General features: G+C 39.6%; 1 protein-coding gene across 2 annotated transcripts in view; it reads right to left on the bottom strand.

The window, feature by feature from the left end:
• TBC1D22A (TBC1 domain family member 22A) overlaps positions 1 to 23,498 on the bottom strand; it is a 190,577-nt gene that overhangs the window by 165,572 nt on the left and 1,507 nt on the right. For both annotated transcript variants that reach the window (XM_020796989.3, XM_078394394.1), the window contains exons 2-4: positions 17,672 to 17,728; positions 12,208 to 12,545; positions 8,345 to 8,524 (exon numbers count right to left, since the gene is read on the bottom strand). In XM_020796989.3, the coding sequence (XP_020652648.3) occupies positions 8,345 to 8,524; positions 12,208 to 12,545; positions 17,672 to 17,728 (575 nt within the window). The remainder of the gene's footprint in view (positions 1 to 8,344; positions 8,525 to 12,207; positions 12,546 to 17,671; positions 17,729 to 23,498) is intronic.

The raw sequence follows: 23,498 nt of genomic DNA, 5'->3' as shown, positions 1-23,498 counted from the left end.
TCAATGGACGTTTGCAGCCAGTTTTTGATGGTGTTCCATGCCCTGTGAGTAACAGTAAGCTTGAAGGCCTTCTTGAGAAGCCATGCAAACAACTATTCACAATATTTTGCTCATATACATCTTTTTATCACTTCCCTTTAAGCATAATATTTCTGGAACCATAATTTTAAGGGGACCCACAATTTCTGAACATGTATTATTCATCTTCTGATAGAAAATGGTTATTTCACTAAGACTGTAAATTGCTACATGAAGTAATGGCTTGCATGAACAATTAAATGATAGACATGATAAACTAGATTTATAAGCTTCACACTGACAAAAAATGTAGCATAATTTAACTATAAAGAGCTAGAATATTTGCCCAATGCAATACACAATTCATGGAACTGCAGCTCCCCCAACAGTATCTGGAAAGCTAGACAACACAAGGAGGTAACGGTGTGAAGCCTTTTTATTGCCTAATATCAGTATGGTAACCACAGCAACCACTTTTTAAAAAGTGAATAATAGCTCTGTTAGGTGCTTCTTTGAAAGAAAAAAAATCCGAGTAAATACTGTCCTTAATCTTTGAAACAGAGGAAACGAATTATTTGAATATACACAAAAAACGAAAGAAGTCAATCAGATACAGCTGTGTGATGAATGAGTTAACTCCTTTAGAAATACATCTAGACCAAAAAAAGTGAAATTAGCTAACTCAGGCAGAAAGTTGAAGATTTTATTAGTAAAACAGATGAGCTAGAGAAGTGAGTGAAACACAAATAACTGCATATCAGATTGAAATGTGAACGATAGCACAGAATCTTTAGAAGACCATTAAAAATAATCTTAACTACAAATACTCATATAACAGCAACTGGATTCCGCTGAAATAAATGAAGACTGTTGATCTGCATAGGATTAGTACCTCATAAAACATCTATTCTATACAGGGGTGGAATAGGACATTTCTACAAATGTTCACAGCTCCTTCACTAGTAATTTGTACAGAACATTTCAAACACTGCAATATTTTTACCAGTAGCTCACATCTTTACTCACTTCCCTATTTCGGCAAAGAGTGGCAAGACAAGTCCAGCCTTTTTCTCAAACTTGGGACCAGATTGAAATTATATCTGTGCTGAGCTTCAGGGAAAGTTTGGGACTGTCAGTCTGCTAAATTCCTCCAAATTCTCAGCTACCCACCAAACACTGTTCTTCCCAACCAGTTCCAGACTTCTGGGGCTAAAGTGAGGATAAAAGGATGGCCTTTTACCTCCTACAGAGGCACATTAGCAACCAAGAACTAAGGCTGCCATGCTATGCACACTGATGTATGAGGAAACTTCTTTGAAATCAATGAGCTTAGTTTTAAACAAATTTGCAGAGGATTACCGGTACACCAGGAATCCTACACAATGCCAGCCACAAAAGTGGATTTGGCCACCAAATCTAGCCAAAAATTTGCAGACTTCTGGCTCTCACTCATTCTCAGTCAAGGTATCATGCCCCCAACATTATATAATGCTCATAAAACATAATGCTCTACTTCAGACCTGGGCAAAGTGTGGTCCGAGGGCCACATATGGCCCGTGAGCTGCTCCTGTCTGACCCGCGGACAGTTTTGAACATCAAAACCATTTACAGCGTTTTGTCTAAAGTTGATCAGTTGCTTATCTTTAACATACCGCAAAAAAACTCTTTAGTATTTGTGAAGATTAACAAGTTTAAAATAAAAACAATCATAACATCACTGTTTCATTTTACTTTTAAGTAAAGCTGGTTCGGCCCCCAAACACAGTTCAGATTTTTCATGTGGCCCCCCCCATAGAAATTAATTGCCCGCCCCTGCTCTACTTGCATTCTTTGAAAAAGTACAAGATGCCAAAATCTGAAGATTAAGCAAGCTCTAAATTAACCTTTAATCGAGTAACAGGGGCCTATTAGTATCCAAAGATTTTTTCAGTGTGAACAATTTTATTACATCTTTTTTTGGTGTGCTCTGGTCCATGGGGTCACGAAGAGTCGGACACATCTAAACAACAACAACATCTTTTTTTAGCATGGAACCTAGAAGTGAACCAGGTGATGAGACAATCTCTATAACAGACTATATTATATTCATGCATGTTGGACTCAGCTCACTGTTCCCTAGGGACCTGACTGTGCAGTACACTCACCATCAAAACATAATGTTAAAACTGCTGAAAGGGCTTCTACAGATAGAAGAAAAGTGAAAAGAAACAAAATTTTCTCACATACTGTGAAGAAAGAGCTGCTATGGCTTCCTCTGCCATTCACCTCTCCTCCTCTCTTTTATGTGATATATTTTCCCTACTGCTCCCAGTTCCTACAGAAAACTAGGGATAAATAAGAGATCAGGATGACTGGATAGCCTCTCCAATTTCCAATGCAATTTCTACCTACATTTCTCCATGAGACTTGGTGGGGAAGCCTCCAAACTCTCAGCAGAATGAGGTGACTCACCTAGCAAGTGTAAAATGCAGGCTGACTTCAAAAGACTACTGTGGGTCCATGTCCAGGCACAATTCAAAGTGCTGGTTTTAACCTATAAAGTCCTAAATGGCCTGGGTCCAAGCTATCACAAAGACTGTGTCTCCCACTATGAGCCTGCTTGGGTACTAAGACCATCAGGAGATGCCTTTCTCATTGTCCACCTTCACAGGTGCATTTGGTGGAAACACAAAAGAGGGTCTTCTCTGTCACTGCTCCCAGACTCTGGGACTCCCTCCCATAGGAAGCCAGGCTAGACCCATCTTTGCTATCCTTCCGCAAGCAGGCAAAGACCATTCTCTTCAGGCAGGCCCTCCCGAGATAACTGGCTGTCTCGGAGGGTTTTTTTAATTGATTGTTTTGCTCTGTTGCTTTTAAACATATTTTAGTATTGCTTTTATCTACACTTTCAATATAATACTTAGTTAATTGTTTTTTTAATAATATTCACCATTTAAACCTGGCTTAATTCAAAACTCTTTGAAGGATCACCTTCATCCATATAAATATTTCCAGATCTCAAGAGTGTCATCTCAGTTTATAGATCTGTTATTAATAAGCCTGAGACAGGAAGTCAGTCATATCTATTTCAATCAAATCCTCTCCTAAAACCTGGGGGGGCGGGGAATGACACAAAAGGAATATAGTATTTGGAGTATATTACGGATTGCCAAATCAAGAAAAAGATGTGGATGAAATCTTTGGAAAACTGCACAGATTTCAAAGACACACGATGTAGTAGCAATAGGAGATTTCAATTATCCTCATACCTATTGAGGCAAATTCCGCCAAATATGACCCTTCCAAGAAATTCCTTGTTTTGCTGACATATTTCTCCTACAAAACTTGGAGGAATGAAACTAGAGAATTAGTTATCATTGACTTGATTCAAACTAATGGAGATGACTTAGTACAAGTGGCGATAAAGGGAACTCTGGGTGAAATTGACATGTTCTACTTGAGATCTTGATTCTGATGAAATAAAGGCGGAGTGTAACCACACATGCTGGACTTCAGGAAAGTCAATTTTAATAAACTCAGAACAATGATAAGGTCCCATGGCATGAGAATGTAAAAGAAAAAGGTATTCAGGATGGGTGAGAGTTGTTTAAAAAGGAAATTCTAAAGACATAACTACGAACAATGTCAATAAGGGGGAAAAAAGGTGTAAAAGAGCAAGAGAGAACATGTGGCTTCATAAAAGGAACAGAGAGGACCCAAAAATTAAAAAAAATGACACATATAGGAACTGGAGAATGCAAAGACAGAAAGGAAAAGTACAAACAAATATCAGTGATGGTGTTAGGAAGGCAAAAGCTGAGAATGAGCTAAGATTAGCAAGAAATGTTAAAAGCAACAAAAAGGTATTCTTCAGGTATTTGCATAGCAAAAGACTGTGGGGGGGGGGAAATAGGTCAGGTACTCAATGGGGATGGGGAAATGATAACAGACAACCAAAAAATATATGCTCAATTCCTACTTTAACTCGATCCTTTTCCAAACTGTCTATAAACCTCCAGATAAATATGAAGTACTAGAGGAAATGACAGCTGGAGACTGATAAAGAATACAATGGTGCCTCGCAAGACAAACGCATCGCCAGACGAAAAACCTGCAAGATGAATGGTTTTTGCGATTGCTGTGGTGGCTCGCAAGACAGCTTCTTCTATGGCTGTGCTTCGCAACACAATTTTCCCCCCAAGATCAATGCCTCGCAAGACGAAAATAATTCATTCATTTTGCGAGGTTCCCATAGGAATGCATTGCAATGCATTCCTATAGGAAACCACTTTTCGCAAGATGAAAATTTCGCAAGACAACACTACTCGCAGAACGAACTACTTTCGTCTTGCGAGGCACCACTGTACGTTATGATGTTGAATGAGTTCACATCTTCAGGGCCTGCATCAACGAGTATTGAAGAAATTGGCTGAAGAACTTTCCGGTCTATTTTTTTTCTTGAAATTATGGAGCACGGATGAAGTGCCGTATGATTGGAGAAGGGCTAAAATTGTCACTATTTTTTTAAAAAAGGGTGAAAAAGAGGAGCCTGGAAACTACAAACCAGTCAGCCTGACATTGATCCCAGGGAAAGTTCTTGACCATATTATAAAGCAGTCACTCTACAATCACATTGAAAAGAATGCAGTAACAACTAGAAGCCAACAAGGATTTGTCAGGAACAGGTTCTGCCAGACTAATTTTATTTCATTTTAATGGGGTAACCTCCCTTGTAGATTATGGGAATGCTGTAGACCGGGGGTCATCAACCCCTGTCCGCAGCCTGGTGCCAGTCCATGGGCTTGACAGAACTGGGCTGCAGATATGGATCTCTGCCCCATGCACACACGCGTGACAGGTGTGTCATGCTCGCGCGGGGTGGTGTCATGCTGGTGCACAAACAGGAACGCCCGCTGCACAAGTGGGAGCTCCCACACACATGTAGCTCGCCCCCCCTCAGCCGGTACGTGGCCCCAAAAAGGTTGGGGACCGCTGCTGTAGACATAATATACTGTACTTTTCCATGTATAAAACTATTCTTTTTCCTAAAATAATTAAAAGAAAAATTGAGGGTCATTTTATACACCAAAGTAAGGAGGGGAAGAGGGATCAAAGCGCTTTGATCCCTGCTTGTCCCCCCCCCATGTTTTGCAAAGAAAATGGAAGGGGAAAGTGATTCCTCCTTTCCCCCTACATTTTTGTTGCAAAAAGCAGCTTTATCCCTCCACATTTTGCAAAGAAAATGGAGGGGGAAAGCTGCTTTTTGCAATGAAAATGTAGGAGGAAAGGAGGAATCGCTTTCCCCCTCCATTTTCTTTGCAAAATGTAGAGAGGGAAAGCTGCTTTTTGCAACGAAATCACTTTTCCCCTCCACTTTCTTGCAAAGAAAGAAATGCTGGGTTAGAAAAGTGGGGGTGCTTTATACATGGGGCATCTTATACATGGAAAATGTGGTATCTTGACTTTAACTTTTGATGAAGTTCCTCATAATATTCTGATTAGAATGCTAACTAGGTTGGATGGATAGAACAACTATCAGATGGATATACAGTTGGTTAAAGAATCATAATCAGAGAGGGCTTATCAGTGTCTCCTTGAACTGGAAGTAAGTAAGAAGTGGGATATCAAAAGGCTTGGTCTTGGGCCTGGTGTTCTTCAACACTTTTATTAATGACTTGATGACGAGGTGCATGGAATGCTTATCACATTTGCAGGGGACACAAAATTGGGTGAGATAGCCAATACCATGGAAACAGAAAAAAAATTCAAAAATATCTTGATACACTTGAGAATTTGGCTGAAAACAACAGAATGAAATTGAACAGGGTTAAATACAAAGTCTACAACAAAAGAAACACCCCTCAAACACAGAGTTACAAGATAAGGATACTTGGCACAGTTATACTACAAGTGAGAAAGATCTTGGAAAAGTTATAGATAGCAAGCTGATTATGAGCCAATTGTATGATGTGGCTGTAAAAAAAAGCAAGTACTATTTTAGGCTGTATTAATAATAGAAGGAAAGTCTCCAAATCTTGTGAAGTACTCGTTCCTCTCTATTCGGTACTGGGATCCTGACTACTGTGTCTGGTCCTGAACAACGCACTTTAAGAAGGAAGATGACAAACTGGAACAAGTTAAGAGAAGGCCAAAAAGGATGATGATCAGGTGACTGGAAAACAAACCACTTTCCGGAAATACAGTTTTAGCCTTGAGAAAAGACAGAGAGGATGATATGATAGCACTTTTCAAATACATTTCCACCCCATTAGATCAGAGATGGGCAGCGTGAGCTTCCAGACACTGCTCAGACTATATGTTTCTGCATTCCTCATATATTGACGAGCTGATGAGAGAAAGAACCTAGCAACTTGAGAAGAGTCACATTTTGCCCATCCCTGCATTGAACAGATTTCCATGAACAAAGTGAAAAGCCATTTTAGTCTACCTCATTAATATCAAAACAAACTGAATGAGAAAAATCAGTGCTACAAGGATGCCCAGAGATCTGTAGGTGATATAAGGCATGGCACCAAGACATATTGTGAGCATGTGCTTCTGATTTTGCAAGTGGTTGTTATGTTAGCCTGCTTCAACATGTTTTAAAAAATAAATAAAAAGGGCTTATGGTGCCTCATAGTGCAGTAGTTAAACTCTTGCACTGCAGTGAAAACTCTGCTTACAACCTGAGTTTGATCCCCAGCTCAAGTAGCCGATTTGAGCTTGACTGAACCTTCCACCCTTCCAAGGTCAGTAAACTGAGTACCCAGCTTCCTGGGTGGGTGGGTGTACAATGTGCAGCTTGCATAATTAAATTGTAAACCTCCCAGAGAGAGCTTTAAGTACTATGGGGTGCTATATAGCAGCATGCTTTGTGTTTTTAATAGATGTATTTCATTATGATGTCCTGAGGAAATGAATGTTTCATGAAAGCTCACGCTGAAATAAATCTGTTAAAACTTAAAGGTGCAATGGGTGTCTGATTTTGCGACGTTTTCAATGGCCGAAAAGCGCATTGCGATGATTGGTAAATGTTTCGCTTACCGATCTTTGCATTGCGATGTTTGCAGAACAGCTGATCGGTGGTTCCAAAATGGCTGCCGGATCAGCAAAATGGCCGCCCGCAGCGTTTTCGCGCCCTGCCCTCACTTACCAGGCAGCGAAAATGGCGGCCGGATGGGGGAATCTTCGCTTACCGGTGAGTTTTTCCCCAATAGGAACGCATTAAATGGAGTTTAATGCGTTCCTATGGGGTTCCCCCCCCCCGCATAGCGACGAATCCGGATAGCGACGTTAATCCTGGAACGGATTAACGTCGCTATGCGGGGCACCACTGTACATTGTATTTGGGTCCGTCTTCTATGCCAGTGGTCCCCAACCTTGGGCCTCCAGACGTTCTTGGACTACAGCTCCCAGAAGCCTTCACCACCACCTCTGCTGGCCAGAATGCACACACACACACTAACATAATCTGGGGATATGTTCTTCAGAGTTTTGTCTTTACTAGTTTCCTAAATATCTGGAGGAACGGAGCCTGGGGCACCTCAGTTCTACGGAATAGGGGCCATCACCAAGGCCTGGTTCCTCATTGTGACCTTTTCAGCCTCCCCCAGTGTGGCCACTTTTAACAATGTGGACTGAGAGGAGTGTATAAAACAGGTTGCTGTTTTCTGGGAGACATTCTGACAAATAATGAGGCCCAATCCATTAACAGCTTTCTAAGTCATGCCCAGCAACTTGAATTGAGCACAGGAACTGACAGGGAGCTAATGTACGGGGCCATGACTAGGAATATATGATTGAATTTGCTAGTCCCAGAAATCAGTCTGGCTTGCAGGGCAATCAACACCATATCCATGCCAGGATATGGGCCTGAGCCCAAAATGTATAAATCTGCATAATGCATAAGGCACAAAATTCAGCTGATGGCTTTTTGATTTATTTATTGTACAAATAAATGCCAGATAACACTGAGAACTCAAAGCAGAAGTAAACAAGTATATCAAATAAACTTAATTTACAGTGGCTCAAAAGTGTAAATACAAATACAAGTGTCTAACACATTTTTTAAAATGCAGTAATGGAGCTACTTCAAGAAAGCCTATCATAATAAAACATCAGCAATCAGGGCACAATTTAAAGACCTTAACATTTTGAAAAATACAGGTGTAATTGTCATCCCCCCCCAAACACACATCACTAGATAAGTGTATTTATATACATATATTTTTCTAAAGAGAAAATTCCATAGTTTTGGAGTTATCAGAGAAAGGCAGGAGCTACTCCTCCATTCCAACAACAGCCACAAGATATAAAGTCTGTGGTTGTTTTGTTTTGTAGTACTTACCAAGATTTGTATTTGGGCCAGCAAGAAGCTGCTTGAATTTATCTAATCGTGATGCTTCTCTTTCAGATAGTACAGGAAGACCTGAGGTACTGTGGTCTGTCATTCCACCCGCCAAAGCTACTGTTGAGGTTTGTGGAAGGGATTGAGATCTTGGCACAGAAGCATTTTCATTAGCACTATCTAGAAAATAATAAATTTTCTTCTATTAGAACAACTGAAAAGCAAGTAATTTTAGCCATCATGTGTCTATCGGTAAGAAAAGTTACTTACACTGTCTCCAGTTCCATATAGAAATAAAGAGATCTACTCTATGATTTCATTGATAAAACCTCGTGTTTTATCAAGAAGCAAGTGAGGGACAACGGATGGGTTCTTTGTTTAAATCTACAATATATGATGTTTGAAGTAATTATCTAAATGTTTTCTGCTTCATTGAGGATTTATTTACTAATATTTTCCCTCCCAAAACCATGAGGAAACTACCTCAATTTTCCCCTAGGTCCAGGAAGAGTGTCTTAGCATATTGTTTTTTGAAAGAAAAAACAACAACTTTCTGAAGTTTTGTGTTTGGGCAACTGTTAATCTGAAAACACCAAAATCAGAAAAGCAACTGTAGATTGTGCAGTGGTATCTTTTCACCAACAGAAAGGAAGAAACCTAGTTTGGCGGCGGATGAAATTGGCAATTATAGGCCAGTCGCCAACGTTTCTTTCATTAGCAAAATGGTGGAGAGGGTGGTGGCCGATAATTTGGATGAAACCAATGCCCCGGAATCCATTCCAGTCAGGTTTCAGGCCGCGCCATGGTGCAGAAACGGCATTGGTTGCCCTGTATGATGACCTATTGAGGGAGGCTGACAAGGGTGAAACGTCTCTGTTGGTCCTCCTCGATAGCTCAGCCGCCTTTGATACCGTCGACCATGGCATCCTCCTGAGGAGGCTCTCTGACTTGGGAATTGGTGGCCTGGCACTTGCCTGGCTCCGATCCTTCTTGGAGGACCGTCCTCAGAAACTACAGCTTGGGGAGAGGTCTCGGCCCCGTGGAGCCTCAATTGTGGGGTTCTGCAAGGCTCGATTATGTCCCCAATGCTGTTTAATATCTACATGATGCCGCTGGGTGGGGTCATGAGGGGATGTGGAGCATCATGCCATCAGTACGCTGATGACACCCAGCTCTACATCTCCTTTTCACCAACTGCAGAGGATGCCGTTCTGTCCCTTCAGTGCTGCTTGGAGGCTGTATTGCAATGGATGCAGGAAAATGGGCTGAGGTTGAACCTGGACAAGACAGAGGTCCTGAGGGTGGGTGGCCCCACCATTAGCGGTTTGGGAAAACTCCCTCTCATTTGGGGGGGGTGACTCTCACCGCGAAGAGTGAGGTTTGCAGCTTGGGGATCCATCTGGACCCGGCACTCACCATGGAAACTCAGGTGGCGTCAGTGGTCCATTCCGCCTATTTTTATCTTTGGCAGATTCCCCAGCTGCGTCCCTATCTTGATGTTGGGGTCCTCTGCATTTTGGTACATGTGCTTGTAATCTCAAGATTAGACCACTATAATGCACTCTACATGGGGCTACGTTTGAGGTTGATGCGGAAACTCCAAATGGTGCAGAATGTGGCGGCCAGACTCCTTAGTGGGGTGAGAAAATACCATCATATCACTCCCACTCTGGCCGCTCTGCATTGGCTGCCCGTTCAGTTCTGCATTGATTTCAAAGTATTAATGCTTACGTACAAAGCCTTAAACGGTTTAGGACCTTGATATGTGGCAGGATGCCTACTCCCACCAAAATCCACAGGTATCACTCGATCTAGCCAGGAGATAAGGTTGAGGAGCCTAACACTGAGGGAGGCTCAGAAGGAAAAAAAAACAAGAAACCAGGCCTTCTCAGCAGTGGCTCCTCGCCTTAGGAATAAACTCCCTCCTGAGATTCGTATAGCCCCTTTGCTGGCCATTTTCAAAAGCCAATTGAAAACTTGACTGTTTAAGCAGGCCTTCCCTCCAGCCACTATTTATCTTTTTTCTTTTTTTCTTTCCATTTTGAACAATTGATTATAGATGTTATATATTGATGTTATATTTAAATTGTATTATTTTAAGTGTTGCTGGCCGCCCAGAATGGTCAATTGATCAGATGGGCGGGATATAACATACAATAAATAAAATAAATAGAAAATCTCTACTAGTGAAAATTTTGTTCTTTTCTTTGTGATTGCATCAAATTCATTGATTTGTCTTTGCTCATGCATATTCTTCCTCAATATACTATGCCTTCACTTCACTAGGTGCTATCTGAGCTACATTTTACTTTTTGCAGTCAGTTATGACTAACATAAAATTATCTTTTCCCCCTGGAAAGGTCACCCTTTCACTTATACAAAGCTATATAAATATTAGATTCTGTAGGATATGCAGTCCAAGTCCACACATGCTTAGTTTAAACGGCCATACAGGCAACTAAACACATAGCAGACCTGCCAATTTTCACTCCTACCCATGTTCTGATAATTTTCAGATTGGGTGTCCTACAAATGGGTTGTACGCAGAACTTTCTGGAAAGAGAATATTGGGCTAGATGTCTTCCAACAGATAGGCCATTCGTCTAGATGGGTGGGGTATAAATCTAATAAATCTATAAATCTAATAATAAACTGAAATAAGTTTTTTGTGGTTAAGTGTCCTGTTCAAAATAGGTCTTTATGAAATATGCATCATTATTGATAACAACTAGTTACATGACAAATAAAGTAGCATTATTAGGATTACTCAGATAAAAAGTAGTGAGATAAATTCAGAGGAGAGAATCATTGCTATGCCTTCAATTCATACAAGAGTGTGTTTCATAAGTGGTTGGGCTCTTCTGGAAGGGTGTGCAACAAGCTATCTACTACCTCCTTGCACTGGATTACTGTAACACACTTTATGTAGGGCTGCCTTTGAAGACGGTTCGGAAACTTCAGCTGGTGCAAAACTCTGCAGCCAGACTACTGACTGGGGCCAGCTACAGAGAGCATATAACGCACCAGGTACAAGAACTGCACTGGCTACCATTTCCTTTCAGAGCTCATTTCAGTGCTAGCCATTACCTATAAAGCCCTATACAGCTTGGGTCCAGGCTACCTGAAGGACCGTATCTCTCTATATGTGCCTTCTCGACAATTAAGATCAGCAGAGGAAGCCCGCCTCTCAGTCCCATTGTCAGCACAAGCACAGCTGATGGTGACACGGAAGAGCGCCTTCTCTGTGGCAGCTCCCAGGCTATGGCACTCTGTCCCTCGGGAGATCAGGATGGCCCCTTAGCTGTTATCCTTCTGAAAAAAGCTAAAGACCCATCTCTTCAGGCAGGCTTTTAACAATTACAACTGAATCCCCGAACCTCATTTCAGCAAATAATTTTAATCTTTTCCATGTTTTAATGTTTTAATCTTTTAATTTAATTTTTAAATCATATATTGTTTAGTTTATCTTTTAATATTTAACTTATTGTGTTTTTAAATTGTATGAATTTTTTAATATTGTGAACCACTTTCAGTCCCTTGTTGGGAGAAATGCATCATCATCATCGTAAACGTAAGCATCACTTGTTTCAATGTGCAATCTTCTGCTTGTGCAGAGACAATGGAAGCTCCACAAGCAAACTATTATACTCCACACAACAAGTAACAAAATACTGCTCATGGCAGCTAGTCTAACACATTCATTTATTTCCCAATATTTTAAAATCTGCTCTGAATGTACATGACTTTTTTCAATTTGTGTTCAGTTTTTAATAAGCAAAAAAGGCTTGCATACAGGAAATTCTGCAAAAAGTGATACTTTACCACATATCTGGGTGTCGATATATTTTTGACATTTAATATACCTGCAGAACTTGATGTGTTGCTTTCACTGACAGACTTGACCAATCTGTTGTCACCACAAGCAGTCGGGGGAAGGTCTGAGAGTTGTTGTAGTTGTTCTCTTTCCACCTGTACTTCCTGCAATTTGTGCTGTTCTTGTAATTTACTGTGATTCTGAATTACTTTGTTAGCTGTTTCCATGACTACATCAGTATTAAGGCTTTCTGTAGCCATTGCAAGGAGTTCATCATCGTCATCCCCAACATCCCAGGCATCACTTGTGTTGCTTTCAAATTCTTGAAATGTGCTGACTTTCTTCAATTTTACTGGAGTTGATGGTTGCTTTGCTCCAGGTTTTAAGCTGTTTAAAAGGGAGGAATGAATGCAAAAGCATTTTATACTGATATCTGATAAATTCCTGCACCGTTCCTTTAAAAAAAAACTTAGAAAATTCTCTTCTGAAAGAAAAAGACACACTTTAATCAGAAGAGAATGGCAACACTGTACAATTTGCTTCTACACTGACAAACTATCATTTTAGAATAAACAATTTCTTCTGTTTTAAAAGAAATTAAGAACAAAGGAAAAAGTAGATCTGAAGCTGGTACTCAAAAGGAATAGTGTTGTAAAGAATGCCAAACATATTTTGTGCAAAGGTCTTAGACAAACAGTCTTCATGTGCTTCATTCAGAAATGCCAAGAACATCAAATTCAAAAATATACTTAGCAGAGAATACTTCACACGCTTCACAAAATAAATTACTACAGTCTTGAGGCCTGCATCTTTCTTCACTTACTGTATTTACAATACCGTCTTCTCCCCACTCCCTCTTACCTAAAAAGTCAATGAATTAGTCTTCACTTCCATAACAAGTAGTTTAGCTTTCAACTTTAGAATACCATGAATTTTTCATGAGAATGGTATTTCAACAGCCTCTGTAAGTCAGGTGGCTAAAGCATACGCTCCTGAACAATTCTGCCTGATAAAGCTTGTGTAAAGATATTTCTGACTTTAAGGGGGGAAAATCTTGAACAAACATTAGATGCCACAGCAGAAAAGATTTTAAGCAGCCATGATGGTCTAGTAAAGAGGCAGTTGGACTTCAAAGCCAAGTGACTTGGGTCAAAAAATAAAATATACACACTCTATGAAGTGAAAATTGTTAAAAAAGAATATTTCATCTATTTTCCAGGAATTTTTCACACGTAGTATTTCATACTTATTTTCTGTCATCAAGTTCTCTGCATATAATTCTGGAGATACCCACGTTTACCATTGTTGAAGTCAGAGGCCAGATTCCTGTTGGCGATTTACTGATGCATATTTAATTTGCATAACTCTCAGTGGCTAATTACTACTAACAAGGTGTGGGATCCTGTTCCTTGGGGGGCCAGATCGATCCCTTTCCTGATGTGCTTCCAGCAAGAGTATTAATAGCCATGAGAAGAAAATGACAGCTCCAACAGTAGTGAGGATGGAGAAACTTACGAAGGGCAGCTACTGGACGGCAGCAGTAGTGGAGGATATAGCAGAAAAGACGATAATGATAAACCACCTCTTACCTTGAGAACCCCTTGATGAGACAATCCAAAATGAAACAAGAGAGTGTGTTGGAAGATGAAACTCAGATCAGAAGGCACTCAATCAAACCAAGAGCAAAGAACAAGTGCAAAGACTACTGTCACTAATGAAGCAACTACATTAAAGCTAAAAGGAAATCTTGGTGAACAATGTGCCCAGAGGTGAACCAAAGTCTGAGACTACAGAACACATACAGTTGGAACATGGATCATAAGAAATATAAATTAAAGTACACTGGAAAGTGAAATTCAACCAATGGAACATTTGAACCCTGTGGTGCTTGATGTAAAGTAAGTAAAGTGGATAAGAATGGGACATTTTCAGTCAGATAATTACAAAATGGAAATGAACAAAATCAGAAAAAATACAGTGGCTCTAATAGTGAGACAAGATATAGCACAGGCAGTTAGGGACGACAATGCAATGACTGAATAACATCAAACTTCTTGGAAAACCTATCAATATGACCACTGGTTCTTAACCTTGGATTACTCAGGAGTTTCGGACTGCAACTCCCAGAAGCCTTCACCACCAGCTGTCCTGACTGGGGTTTCTGGGAGTTGCAGTTCAAAAGCATCCGAGTAACAAAGGTTAAGAACCACTGAATATGACTATCATTCAAGTTCATGCTCCAACTACAGATGCTTAAAAAGAAGAAATTAAAAGGTTAAATGCAAGCATCTCAGAGGAAATTAATCACACAATGAAACAAAGTGTACTGATAATCATAGGCAACAGGAATGCAAAAGTAAGAAGCAAACATTGTTGGAGAATTTGACCTAAGAGTCAGAAATGAAACAGGAGAACAACTCAAAGAATTCTGTGAACCTAACCATCTGTTTATTGCAAATAAATGCTTCAGGCAACCCAAAAGATGACTTACACATGTGGACATCATTAAATGGCCAATACAGCAACCAAATAAACTACATAATTGGAAATAGGAGATAGAGAAGCAATATTCTCTCTGCCAAAAAAAACCAAGAGCAGATTGTGTACAGACAATGAATTATTAATATAAAAAATTGGACTTAAGTGCTGAGAGAACACTACAAGAACAACAGCTACAAAATATATATTTCAGGTTAATTTAAAGTTGATATAAACACTTGCAGAACGACAATGAACTGATCATGGATCAGAAGTAATCTGGCTTACAATCAGGGAAGCATGTAAAAAGGCTGTTCCTATAATCGAAAGAAAAGCCTATATGGATAATGGAAGAAATATTTAAAATTGTTAAGTACAGACAAGAAGCAAAAGTAAAAGGATCAATGCAACGTTTCATCAACTATCACAACCAGAGAAAGAGAACTATTACAATAATCAGTGCAATGAAACAGGAAAGAGAGAGAAAATGGATCCACAAGATCCAAGAAATCAAAGGGAAATTTACACCTAGACTTGTTTAGTCGTTTAGTTGTGTCCGACTCTTTGTGACCCCATCGACCAGAGCATGCCAGGCCCTCCTGTCTTCCACTGCCTCCCAGAGTTGGGTCAAATTCATGTTGATGGCTTCAGTGACATTGTCTAACCATCTCATCCTCCGTCGTCCCCTTCTCCTCTTGCCTTCACACTTTCCTAACATCAGGGGCTTTTCCAGGGAGTCTTCTCTTCTCATGAGATGGCCAAAATATTGGAGCCTCAGCTTCAGGATCTGTCCTTCCAGTGAGCACTCAGGATTGATTTCCTTCAGAATGGATAGGTGATGTCTCTGCTTTTTAAGATGCTGTCTAGGTTTGTCATCACTTTCCTCCCAAGAAGCAGGCGTCTTTTAATTTCGGGGCTGCTGTCACCATCTGCAGTGATCATGGAGCCCAAGAAAGTAAAATCTGTCACTGCCTCCATATCTTCCCCTTCTATTTGCCAGGAGGTGATGGGACCAGTGGCCATGATCTTAGTTTTTCTGATGTTGAGCTTCAGACCATTTTTTCCTCTTTCACCCTCATTACAAGGTTCTTTAGTTCCTCCTCACTTTCTGCCATCAGACTGGTATCATCTGCATATCTGAGGTTCCTGATATTTCTTCCGGCAATCTTAATTCCGGTTTGGGATTCCTCCCGTCCTGCCTTCCGCATGATGTATTCTGCATATAAGTTAAATAAGCCGGGGGACAATATACAGCCTTGTTGTACTCCTTTCCCAATTTTGAACCGATCAGTTGTTCCATATCCAGGTCTAACTGTTGCTTCCTGTCCAACGTATAGGTTTCTCAGGAGATAGATAAGGTGGTCAGGCACTCCCATTTCTTTAAGGACTTGCCATAGTTTGCTGTGGTCCACACAGTCAAAGGCTTTTGCATAGTCAATGAAGCAGAAGTAGATGTTCTTCTGGAACTCTTTGGCTTTCTCCATAATCCAGTGCATGTTAGCAATCTGGGCTCTAGTTTTAACATTAATTTTTGTGTTCCCTGAAAAAGTTCACTTCAAACACAATTGTTTCATGTTAACAAAAGTGAAAAACATGAAAGCTTCATTTTTTGTTTCATTTTTGTATTCACTCTTTCCTTCACCCCTTCCTTGTCAAATCACCCAGAGAAATCTTCCATCAAATAGCATTGCAAGGACTACTGTCAGAACATCCACAAGGGGGAAAGCAGGAATTTTGAATCTGTAAAATGGCATACAGTGGGAATGCTGCAACCTAAATCTTCCTAACAGAAGGATCAATGGACCATGCATCCTGATCCCATCCAATTATATTTCAATTTCACTGAGCTCTGTGGAATATTACAAACTCATATCCTGGGTAAAACATTTATTTATATAGAACTGTTGCCAATTAAAATTAAAGGGAATATATTATGGCCGAGGAAATTGGCAAAGAAAAATCTTTGAAGGAAACTATGAAGGACAGAAAAGTTAACTTAAATCACAGCAGAAAGTGATACAGCTGGTGCGTCACTAAGGAAGTTTTACCCACCACAGTTGTTAATTTGCTAGTCCAAAAAGGCAAAAATTTATATAGGTGGCCAAAAGGCATTTGCATTCTCTTCCCCATATCTTTGTCTATTCATGGTGGCTCATTCCTCCAATCCCACAGCCTTTCCCTTTCCCCCTTACTCACTCACTCACTCACTCAAGTGGCATCTAGATGCCTGAACCTTATGAAGAAGATGGAAGCAGTGGATAGTGTGTGTGCTACTGTTGCCATTACAAGAAGGGATTGGCATGAGAGGGGTCTGATGGAAGGATTGGGTGCGGGACAAGATGGGAAAAGAGAGAGGGAGCAACGCATGATCATACAGATCCGCAGAAGCAGTTTGCCCAAAACTCCCAATAATAAAGTTCCCTGCACTGGAGTATGAGCAGGTTCTTGGTTTTATTTGAGGTTATTTTTGTTTTTCACAGCTGGGTGCAAGCCACTCTCTTGTCTGATCTTCTGACTTTGCCCAAGCATGGGGGGAATCTGCCTTTCCTCTGCTTTTCTGGAGTAGTTTTTAAGGGTTCTTTAGGACATGCTAGAGAGAAAACAGATGAGGAAAAACAAAATGAAAGAGCCATCTGCTTTTGTTTTTAATGAAAGGACCAGTGCATGAAAGGCACAAAAATGAAAGAGGCACCCCCTTGAAAGAGCCTGAAATGAAACATGAACAAGATTTTGTCATGCACACCCTTAACTGCGACACAATTTGTTCTATAAGTTCTTACCATTGTTATAGAGAAAGGAGTTACATTTCTGATTAGTGCTACCTGCTCAGCAGCAGGTAGAAGCACTCTGTTCATTCACAGTAAACCAAGATAACCCAGTTAAGAGTAGTGATACTTTTACTGGACCTCTAAAAAAATCCAACAAATTTCAAGCTTCCATGGAGAAAACTCCACTTCATCAGGATAGGCACCATCACTTCATTGATAGTGCAAAAAATAAAAATAAAAAATATGGCATTTTCCATCCAAACTTACGTTCCATGAAGAAGTGGGTCGAAAGGGGGATGCTGAGCTCCATATACATGTTGAATACTACAAAAAGATAAAGAAAGATGCTTAGTACAATGAAGGCATACATTTAATTCCAAATAAACTGACTGACTCCAATAAATACGTTCACCAAGATTCAACCATTACACTTGCTATGAAAACAGTATGGGAAAAAAACCCTACATCTGTGACTTGAAGTTATAGAGGCGGGAGCAGATCATCTTAGTAGTTCTACTGTAATTCCCACACCTTCCCCAGCTCCAAGGAGGGGAGAAAGCAAGGCAGGTTGGAAGGACAGATGACACCATCCCTCTCCTGTAAAAAGGCTCATAAAGCCTTTGCTTCTCAGAGGGCTTCTGAGCTCCACTGCAGAGCAGCAACTGAAACCAACACTCCATTCCCCAACAACAACCACCAAAAGAAAGCAGAAGGGAGGTTCCCGGAATGCTTGCTCAGCTGAAGAATTTTGAACACCTGTGTTATATATTGTCTGAAGCTAGAATGTTCCTTACCTCGCAGGATGGATTTGATTTAAATCAAGTTAATTTAAATCACAATCTAAATGGCTACTCAGTAAGACTCAATTTAAAACATGATTTTTTAAATGTGATGACTCATTCTTGGTGGTAGTTATAATCTTTAATATTTGCAAACAGATGAAGATTTCATATTTACTGTAGAATAACCTGTAAGATTAGTAAAAGAGCTATACCAGCACAGATTTTAGTTTAATAGGTTAGTCACCCATATTATGAGTACTTAAATGGTTTTATTTAACTAACATAATATTATATAGCATACATATTCTTGTATTTGCTTAAATATAAATGTGTTCATTGTTTATGCATAGATTTGTAGAACAATGAGATTAAGGTCTCTTCCTGAACTTTGTTCCTTTCATCCATTTTTACTACGGACAAAGTACATGTTATATCAGCTTGGATAACTTGGATTAATTGAATTAGTTTACCAAAAATGTAAATGTTGCATGAATATACAGCTTCATGCTACATAATTAAGTTCTATTTCATGCTGAACAACCTTTGAAATATATTGTATCTTAAATAGAAAACTATCTTTAGATAGATTGTTCCTCCAAAGGCATTTCATTAAAATAAATGTGATTTACATTTTTAAAATCCAATTTAAATGGGAAAAAATCCAATCTAAATTTTAAAAATCCATATTTAATTTTTTTAAAATAATCACTTTTTATCCACTCTGCATACCTCATGCAAAACAGAGTCCTTTGTTGCTGGATGGAGGCACTTGCCTTCATCTAGGTGGGGAGGGGGATGCAGTGACCTCAATTTTGAGGCTCAACTGGGAAAATAGAAACCCATGGTATTTACAATTAGGCTGTTTACAACAGGCTCAGACTTTGGTTTTGATAAACTTTCATTTCTTTCTCAATCTGCCCTTTGCTTCTCCCAGAAAAGCTCTTCTTTGAGACAGGGAACCCTAAGCAACAATGTGGAAAGAAGTAAAGAAAAATATCAATATATTTGCTGGCAGAAAGAGAAAGACAATAGAAGAATATTGTGATACTTGAAAGACTAGCAGATTTATTTCAATCTAAGCTTTTACAGATTGAAAACTGCTTCTTCAGAGCCAAGGAATGGGAATACTAAGTCTGGTATACCCCCTTGACAGTGAGAGTGATTACCATTTTTTCTATTATCTGTAACCTCACTTGGTCATCACTCTCAACACCAGATAAAAGTGTTTCAAGCTTCAAGCAAGTGACAAGTTCTTTACCTAGTGCTGAGAGAGGCTCCTTTTCTCAGTCCTGGAAAAGGGAAAAGAGTTTATCTCCAGTGGGGGAGGAAGCATCTCCCAGCACTGATCAGAGAAAATGCAAATGCTCTCCCACTTGATCTACATGAATCAGCTGACATGAGGCTGGGAGGTGTGTGAGGATGCACATTGAAGGAGATGGCACATACCAGCCATGGCTCTGTCCACAATTCAAGTATGGCTCTGACAGCATCCCAGCCAAAAACCAAGAACCCTTCAGGCCAAAACCTGCTTCCTATCCCTTCTAGCATGTTCAACACACTTCATAGTCATCACGTTGATAAAAGCTTCCTATCCTACCAGCATAGTCTCATATTCACACCCTGCAATGAAGAGGCTGAAATTCAAACACTGGAATTTGCCTACAGCAAGGCATGAACCAACTTGAGGATGCCTAACTCACAGCTCATCCTCTGATCAAGACAACACATGCTCTTGCAGTCCCTAGAAAATCAATCCATATTGTCCAAAATATAGAATAAAACAATAGGAGATCAACTATCACCCATACAAAGGTAAGCAAGATTAATAGTAGCGGTGGTAGTAGTTTAAGCAATAGTAGTTTACTGATTCACCTCACATGCTATAAAATGTTTGAAATCCTGTTGCATAGTTACAAAAACAGCACCACATTTGGAAGCAAACTGCAGTAAGGTGACAAATCTCTGCAGACATTATCTATTTCACACTGAGTCATGTAACTCAGTCTGCAACCAAAACACCCACAAGTATTTTTAAACTCATGGCAGTTTACCTCTAAAAGTTATGACATTTGTGTAACTGAGCAAAATAATTTCAGCCAATGTGTCGAGTAGCTTTTATATAGTTACATAGCTTTTATTTTAATCATAACTATACAAGGTCAAAGAGCTGAGGATAGAAAACAGGATTTTTAAGACTAGATAATAATTACTCTAAATAATAAATGTAAATAATAATAAATAAATATATTATACACACTAAATTATGTGCAGAGACACTATACAAAAAAATGAGTATCAATATCTTGTTGGTTGATAAACAACATCTTATCCATATTATAAAAACAGTCCCAGACATAACGCATTAAGTAATTCTGTGCTGCAATGCAGAATACAAATGTTTTACCTTCTTATCAATCCCCTCAATAGGGCAACAGTCCTATTTCAGGGGATGGCAGTGTGTGGACCTAGAGTCACATACATCCCCAGGTTGCCTCTGTCATCCCTGGTATAATCCAAATCTACCATCCCCCCAGCAAAAAGAAAGTGGTGTATAAAATAGAACAATTTTAGTCAATGAAGTACAAATTACTGCTGCTGGAAACCTCCAGGAGCAGTTATTCATCTTTTACCTAGGGCCCTGCTACAATGTTTAACTGTGTGTGAGGAATGGGAGGCAGGGAAGAAAAAGAAAAAGTCCAAAACCAAAAGCAGATTTCTAGCCATTCCTGGTTTTTTTTTCCCTCTCTAAAAGTCTGAAAACTGGCAACTTCCTGGCTTTGTTTTCTCACAGGTGCAGAGCCATCAAAACTGGACACCCTGCACTATTGCCTAAATTGTATTCTTTATCCTGTACAATGCTAGGAGACGTTTCCTTTTAGCAAACCACGGCCGTGAAGCAAACCAACTAGACCTGTAAATGATCACAGTAGTTCTTGCATATCTGCAATGTTTCCTATGAACTCCTCCCCTCAAAACAGACGTACTGTACAGCCATTATGAAAACCACATGTCTAGTTCCAGATGCCCTAGTTTCATCTTTATGATATTTGAAGTGTGTCTTATTTAAAGGAGTACTTTTAGAAAACATTCACCTCAAAAAAAGAGAGGAATATTTACTAACAATGAAAACAGACACCTTGAAGATTTATACCATGCACAGCTCAAACATGAGCATTTGCTGACTTATATGCAATCATTGAGGCCTCAATAAATACTAATGAGAAATTGCATTTTCCACTTTGTTTTGTGTGTGCTAACTTAGAAATACTAACTATATATCTTTTCTAAAAATTCTACATATTGTAATATGTACTACAGGATATGCATATATTATACTGTACATTTTAAAAACAATACTGCAGATGTTGTAATATAGTCCAGTACCATACACTGTTTTCTAAACAGCATAAAACATATCACATTCATCCTAAAGGAACAGAAAGTCACTTTGCATTTACTGTTGTGGATATGTGGACTGCCTCTGCATTCATATAGTCCAATCAGATGCTGGAAGTAGACAGTACCAATCAGAAATTATTTAAGAAAGTAAACGGCTGGAAAAAGTGAGTGAAGAAGCTCAATGATTAAAAACTGCTAGGAGTTGTTAGAGATTACTCTCATGCCTTATTTTCCTCTACTTTTTAACATCCTTTTGGGAAAAAAATATTCTAGAGCAATCCAGCTCCTACCCTGAATGCACACAAATGTTCCTTGCACACAAATGTTCCTTGCTTGTCATTTTTTATACATTCTCCAATGCCTTAGTTGACACAAGTACCACACCAAAAAGGCTTCTGACACTACCCATTAATAACATAATTCCACACATAAATACCATAGGCAATTTATAGTTTCAGATTACAATGGTGCCTCGCATAGCGATGATAATCACTGCAAAGCGATTTTGTCGCTATGTGATATTAAAAGGCCCATAGGAATGCACTGAAACCCCAATGCGTTCTTATGGGCTTCAGACTCACCTTTAAACGAAAATCCTCCATAGGGTGGCCATTTTTGCTGCCCGGTAAGCGAGGAATCCGTCCCAGAAAACAGCAGGCGGCCATTTCTTTTTACCCGGCGGCCATTTTGGAACCGCCAATCAGCTGTTAAAAAATCATCGCTTTGCGATGATCGGTAAGCAAAACAGGGTACCGATCATCGCAAAGCGATTTTTCCCCATTTAAAACATCGCAATGCGATCGCTTTGCGATCGCAAAATCTTCATCGCTATGCAATTTCTTCGTTAAACGGGGCGCCCATTAAGCGAGGCACCACTGTATTTTCATATTTGAAGGTTATATTCCCACTGTAAATGAATGAAGATTGGTAGTTGGTCATAACCTCTAAATTTATCTAAGGTTACCTTGTTAATTTTACTATCACACTTTGAGACAATTCATTTACTAACCTAAATTTTGAAATTATGCATTTGGAACACTTTGGGGGCCCTTTTTTAAAGTTCTCATGGAGCAACAGCTGTGTCCTGTGGCCAGAGACAAGTGAAGGACATTACTTCCTTCACTGTACCGTCTATTAAATAGGACTTTAGGCCAGACTGACAAATTCATGGGTTCAGAATTGGAATGCATCTGTCAGCAAGCAGATTAACCACTTGCTGATGGATGCATTTCCTTATGCTAGTTATCAAGTGGCTATTTTTCCCCACTACCTTTTAAGAGTATTATTTTTGGTGGACCTAGTAGACACTTGAGAAGTAATAAAGTAATGTTCTTCACTTGGCCTGGTCATAGTAAGGGAACTTTAATTAAATCTCCAAGCATGACCTCCTGTCATCTCTCTCCACACCCTGATTTTAATCAGGTTGTACTATCTAAAACTTCCTAAAAGCAACAGATCCAAAAACTATAATGAAACTTGGCTCTCCACATTCTCTCACCCAACCACACACATCATTATTATTTCTTGTATGCATTTCCAACATAACTGTTAACTTTTTCATCATCTTTTATTTTGGAGAACAGTAATGTAATGGAAAAGGCTCTGTATAGTAAAATTATATTCTATCAAATATCTAAGAAGTCTTCAGAATCCTTACTTGGTACACATCAAAAAGCCAATAATCTATATCACGGGACTCCAAAATTTTCAGCATGAGGGCCACATCATGTATGTTTCGCATTTTTGATGGCTGAAGGAACACACACATGCACCCACACACAGGCTGAAGGGAACGGACCACAGACCTGAGCCTGCCACATTCGCTGACCTGGATAAAAAGGCAAGGTGAGCCAGATGTGGCCCACAGACCGTAGTTTGGAGACCCCTGATCTATACTGACAAAATATTCTCCA

The sequence above is a fragment of the Pogona vitticeps genome, chromosome 5 (genome assembly GCF_051106095.1).
Source record: "Pogona vitticeps strain Pit_001003342236 chromosome 5, PviZW2.1, whole genome shotgun sequence".
In the NCBI taxonomy this organism is placed as follows: domain Eukaryota; kingdom Metazoa; phylum Chordata; class Lepidosauria; order Squamata; family Agamidae; genus Pogona; species Pogona vitticeps.
The sequence above is the reverse complement of the archived record's forward strand: the minus strand, read 5'-3'. Positions and strand labels throughout refer to the sequence as shown.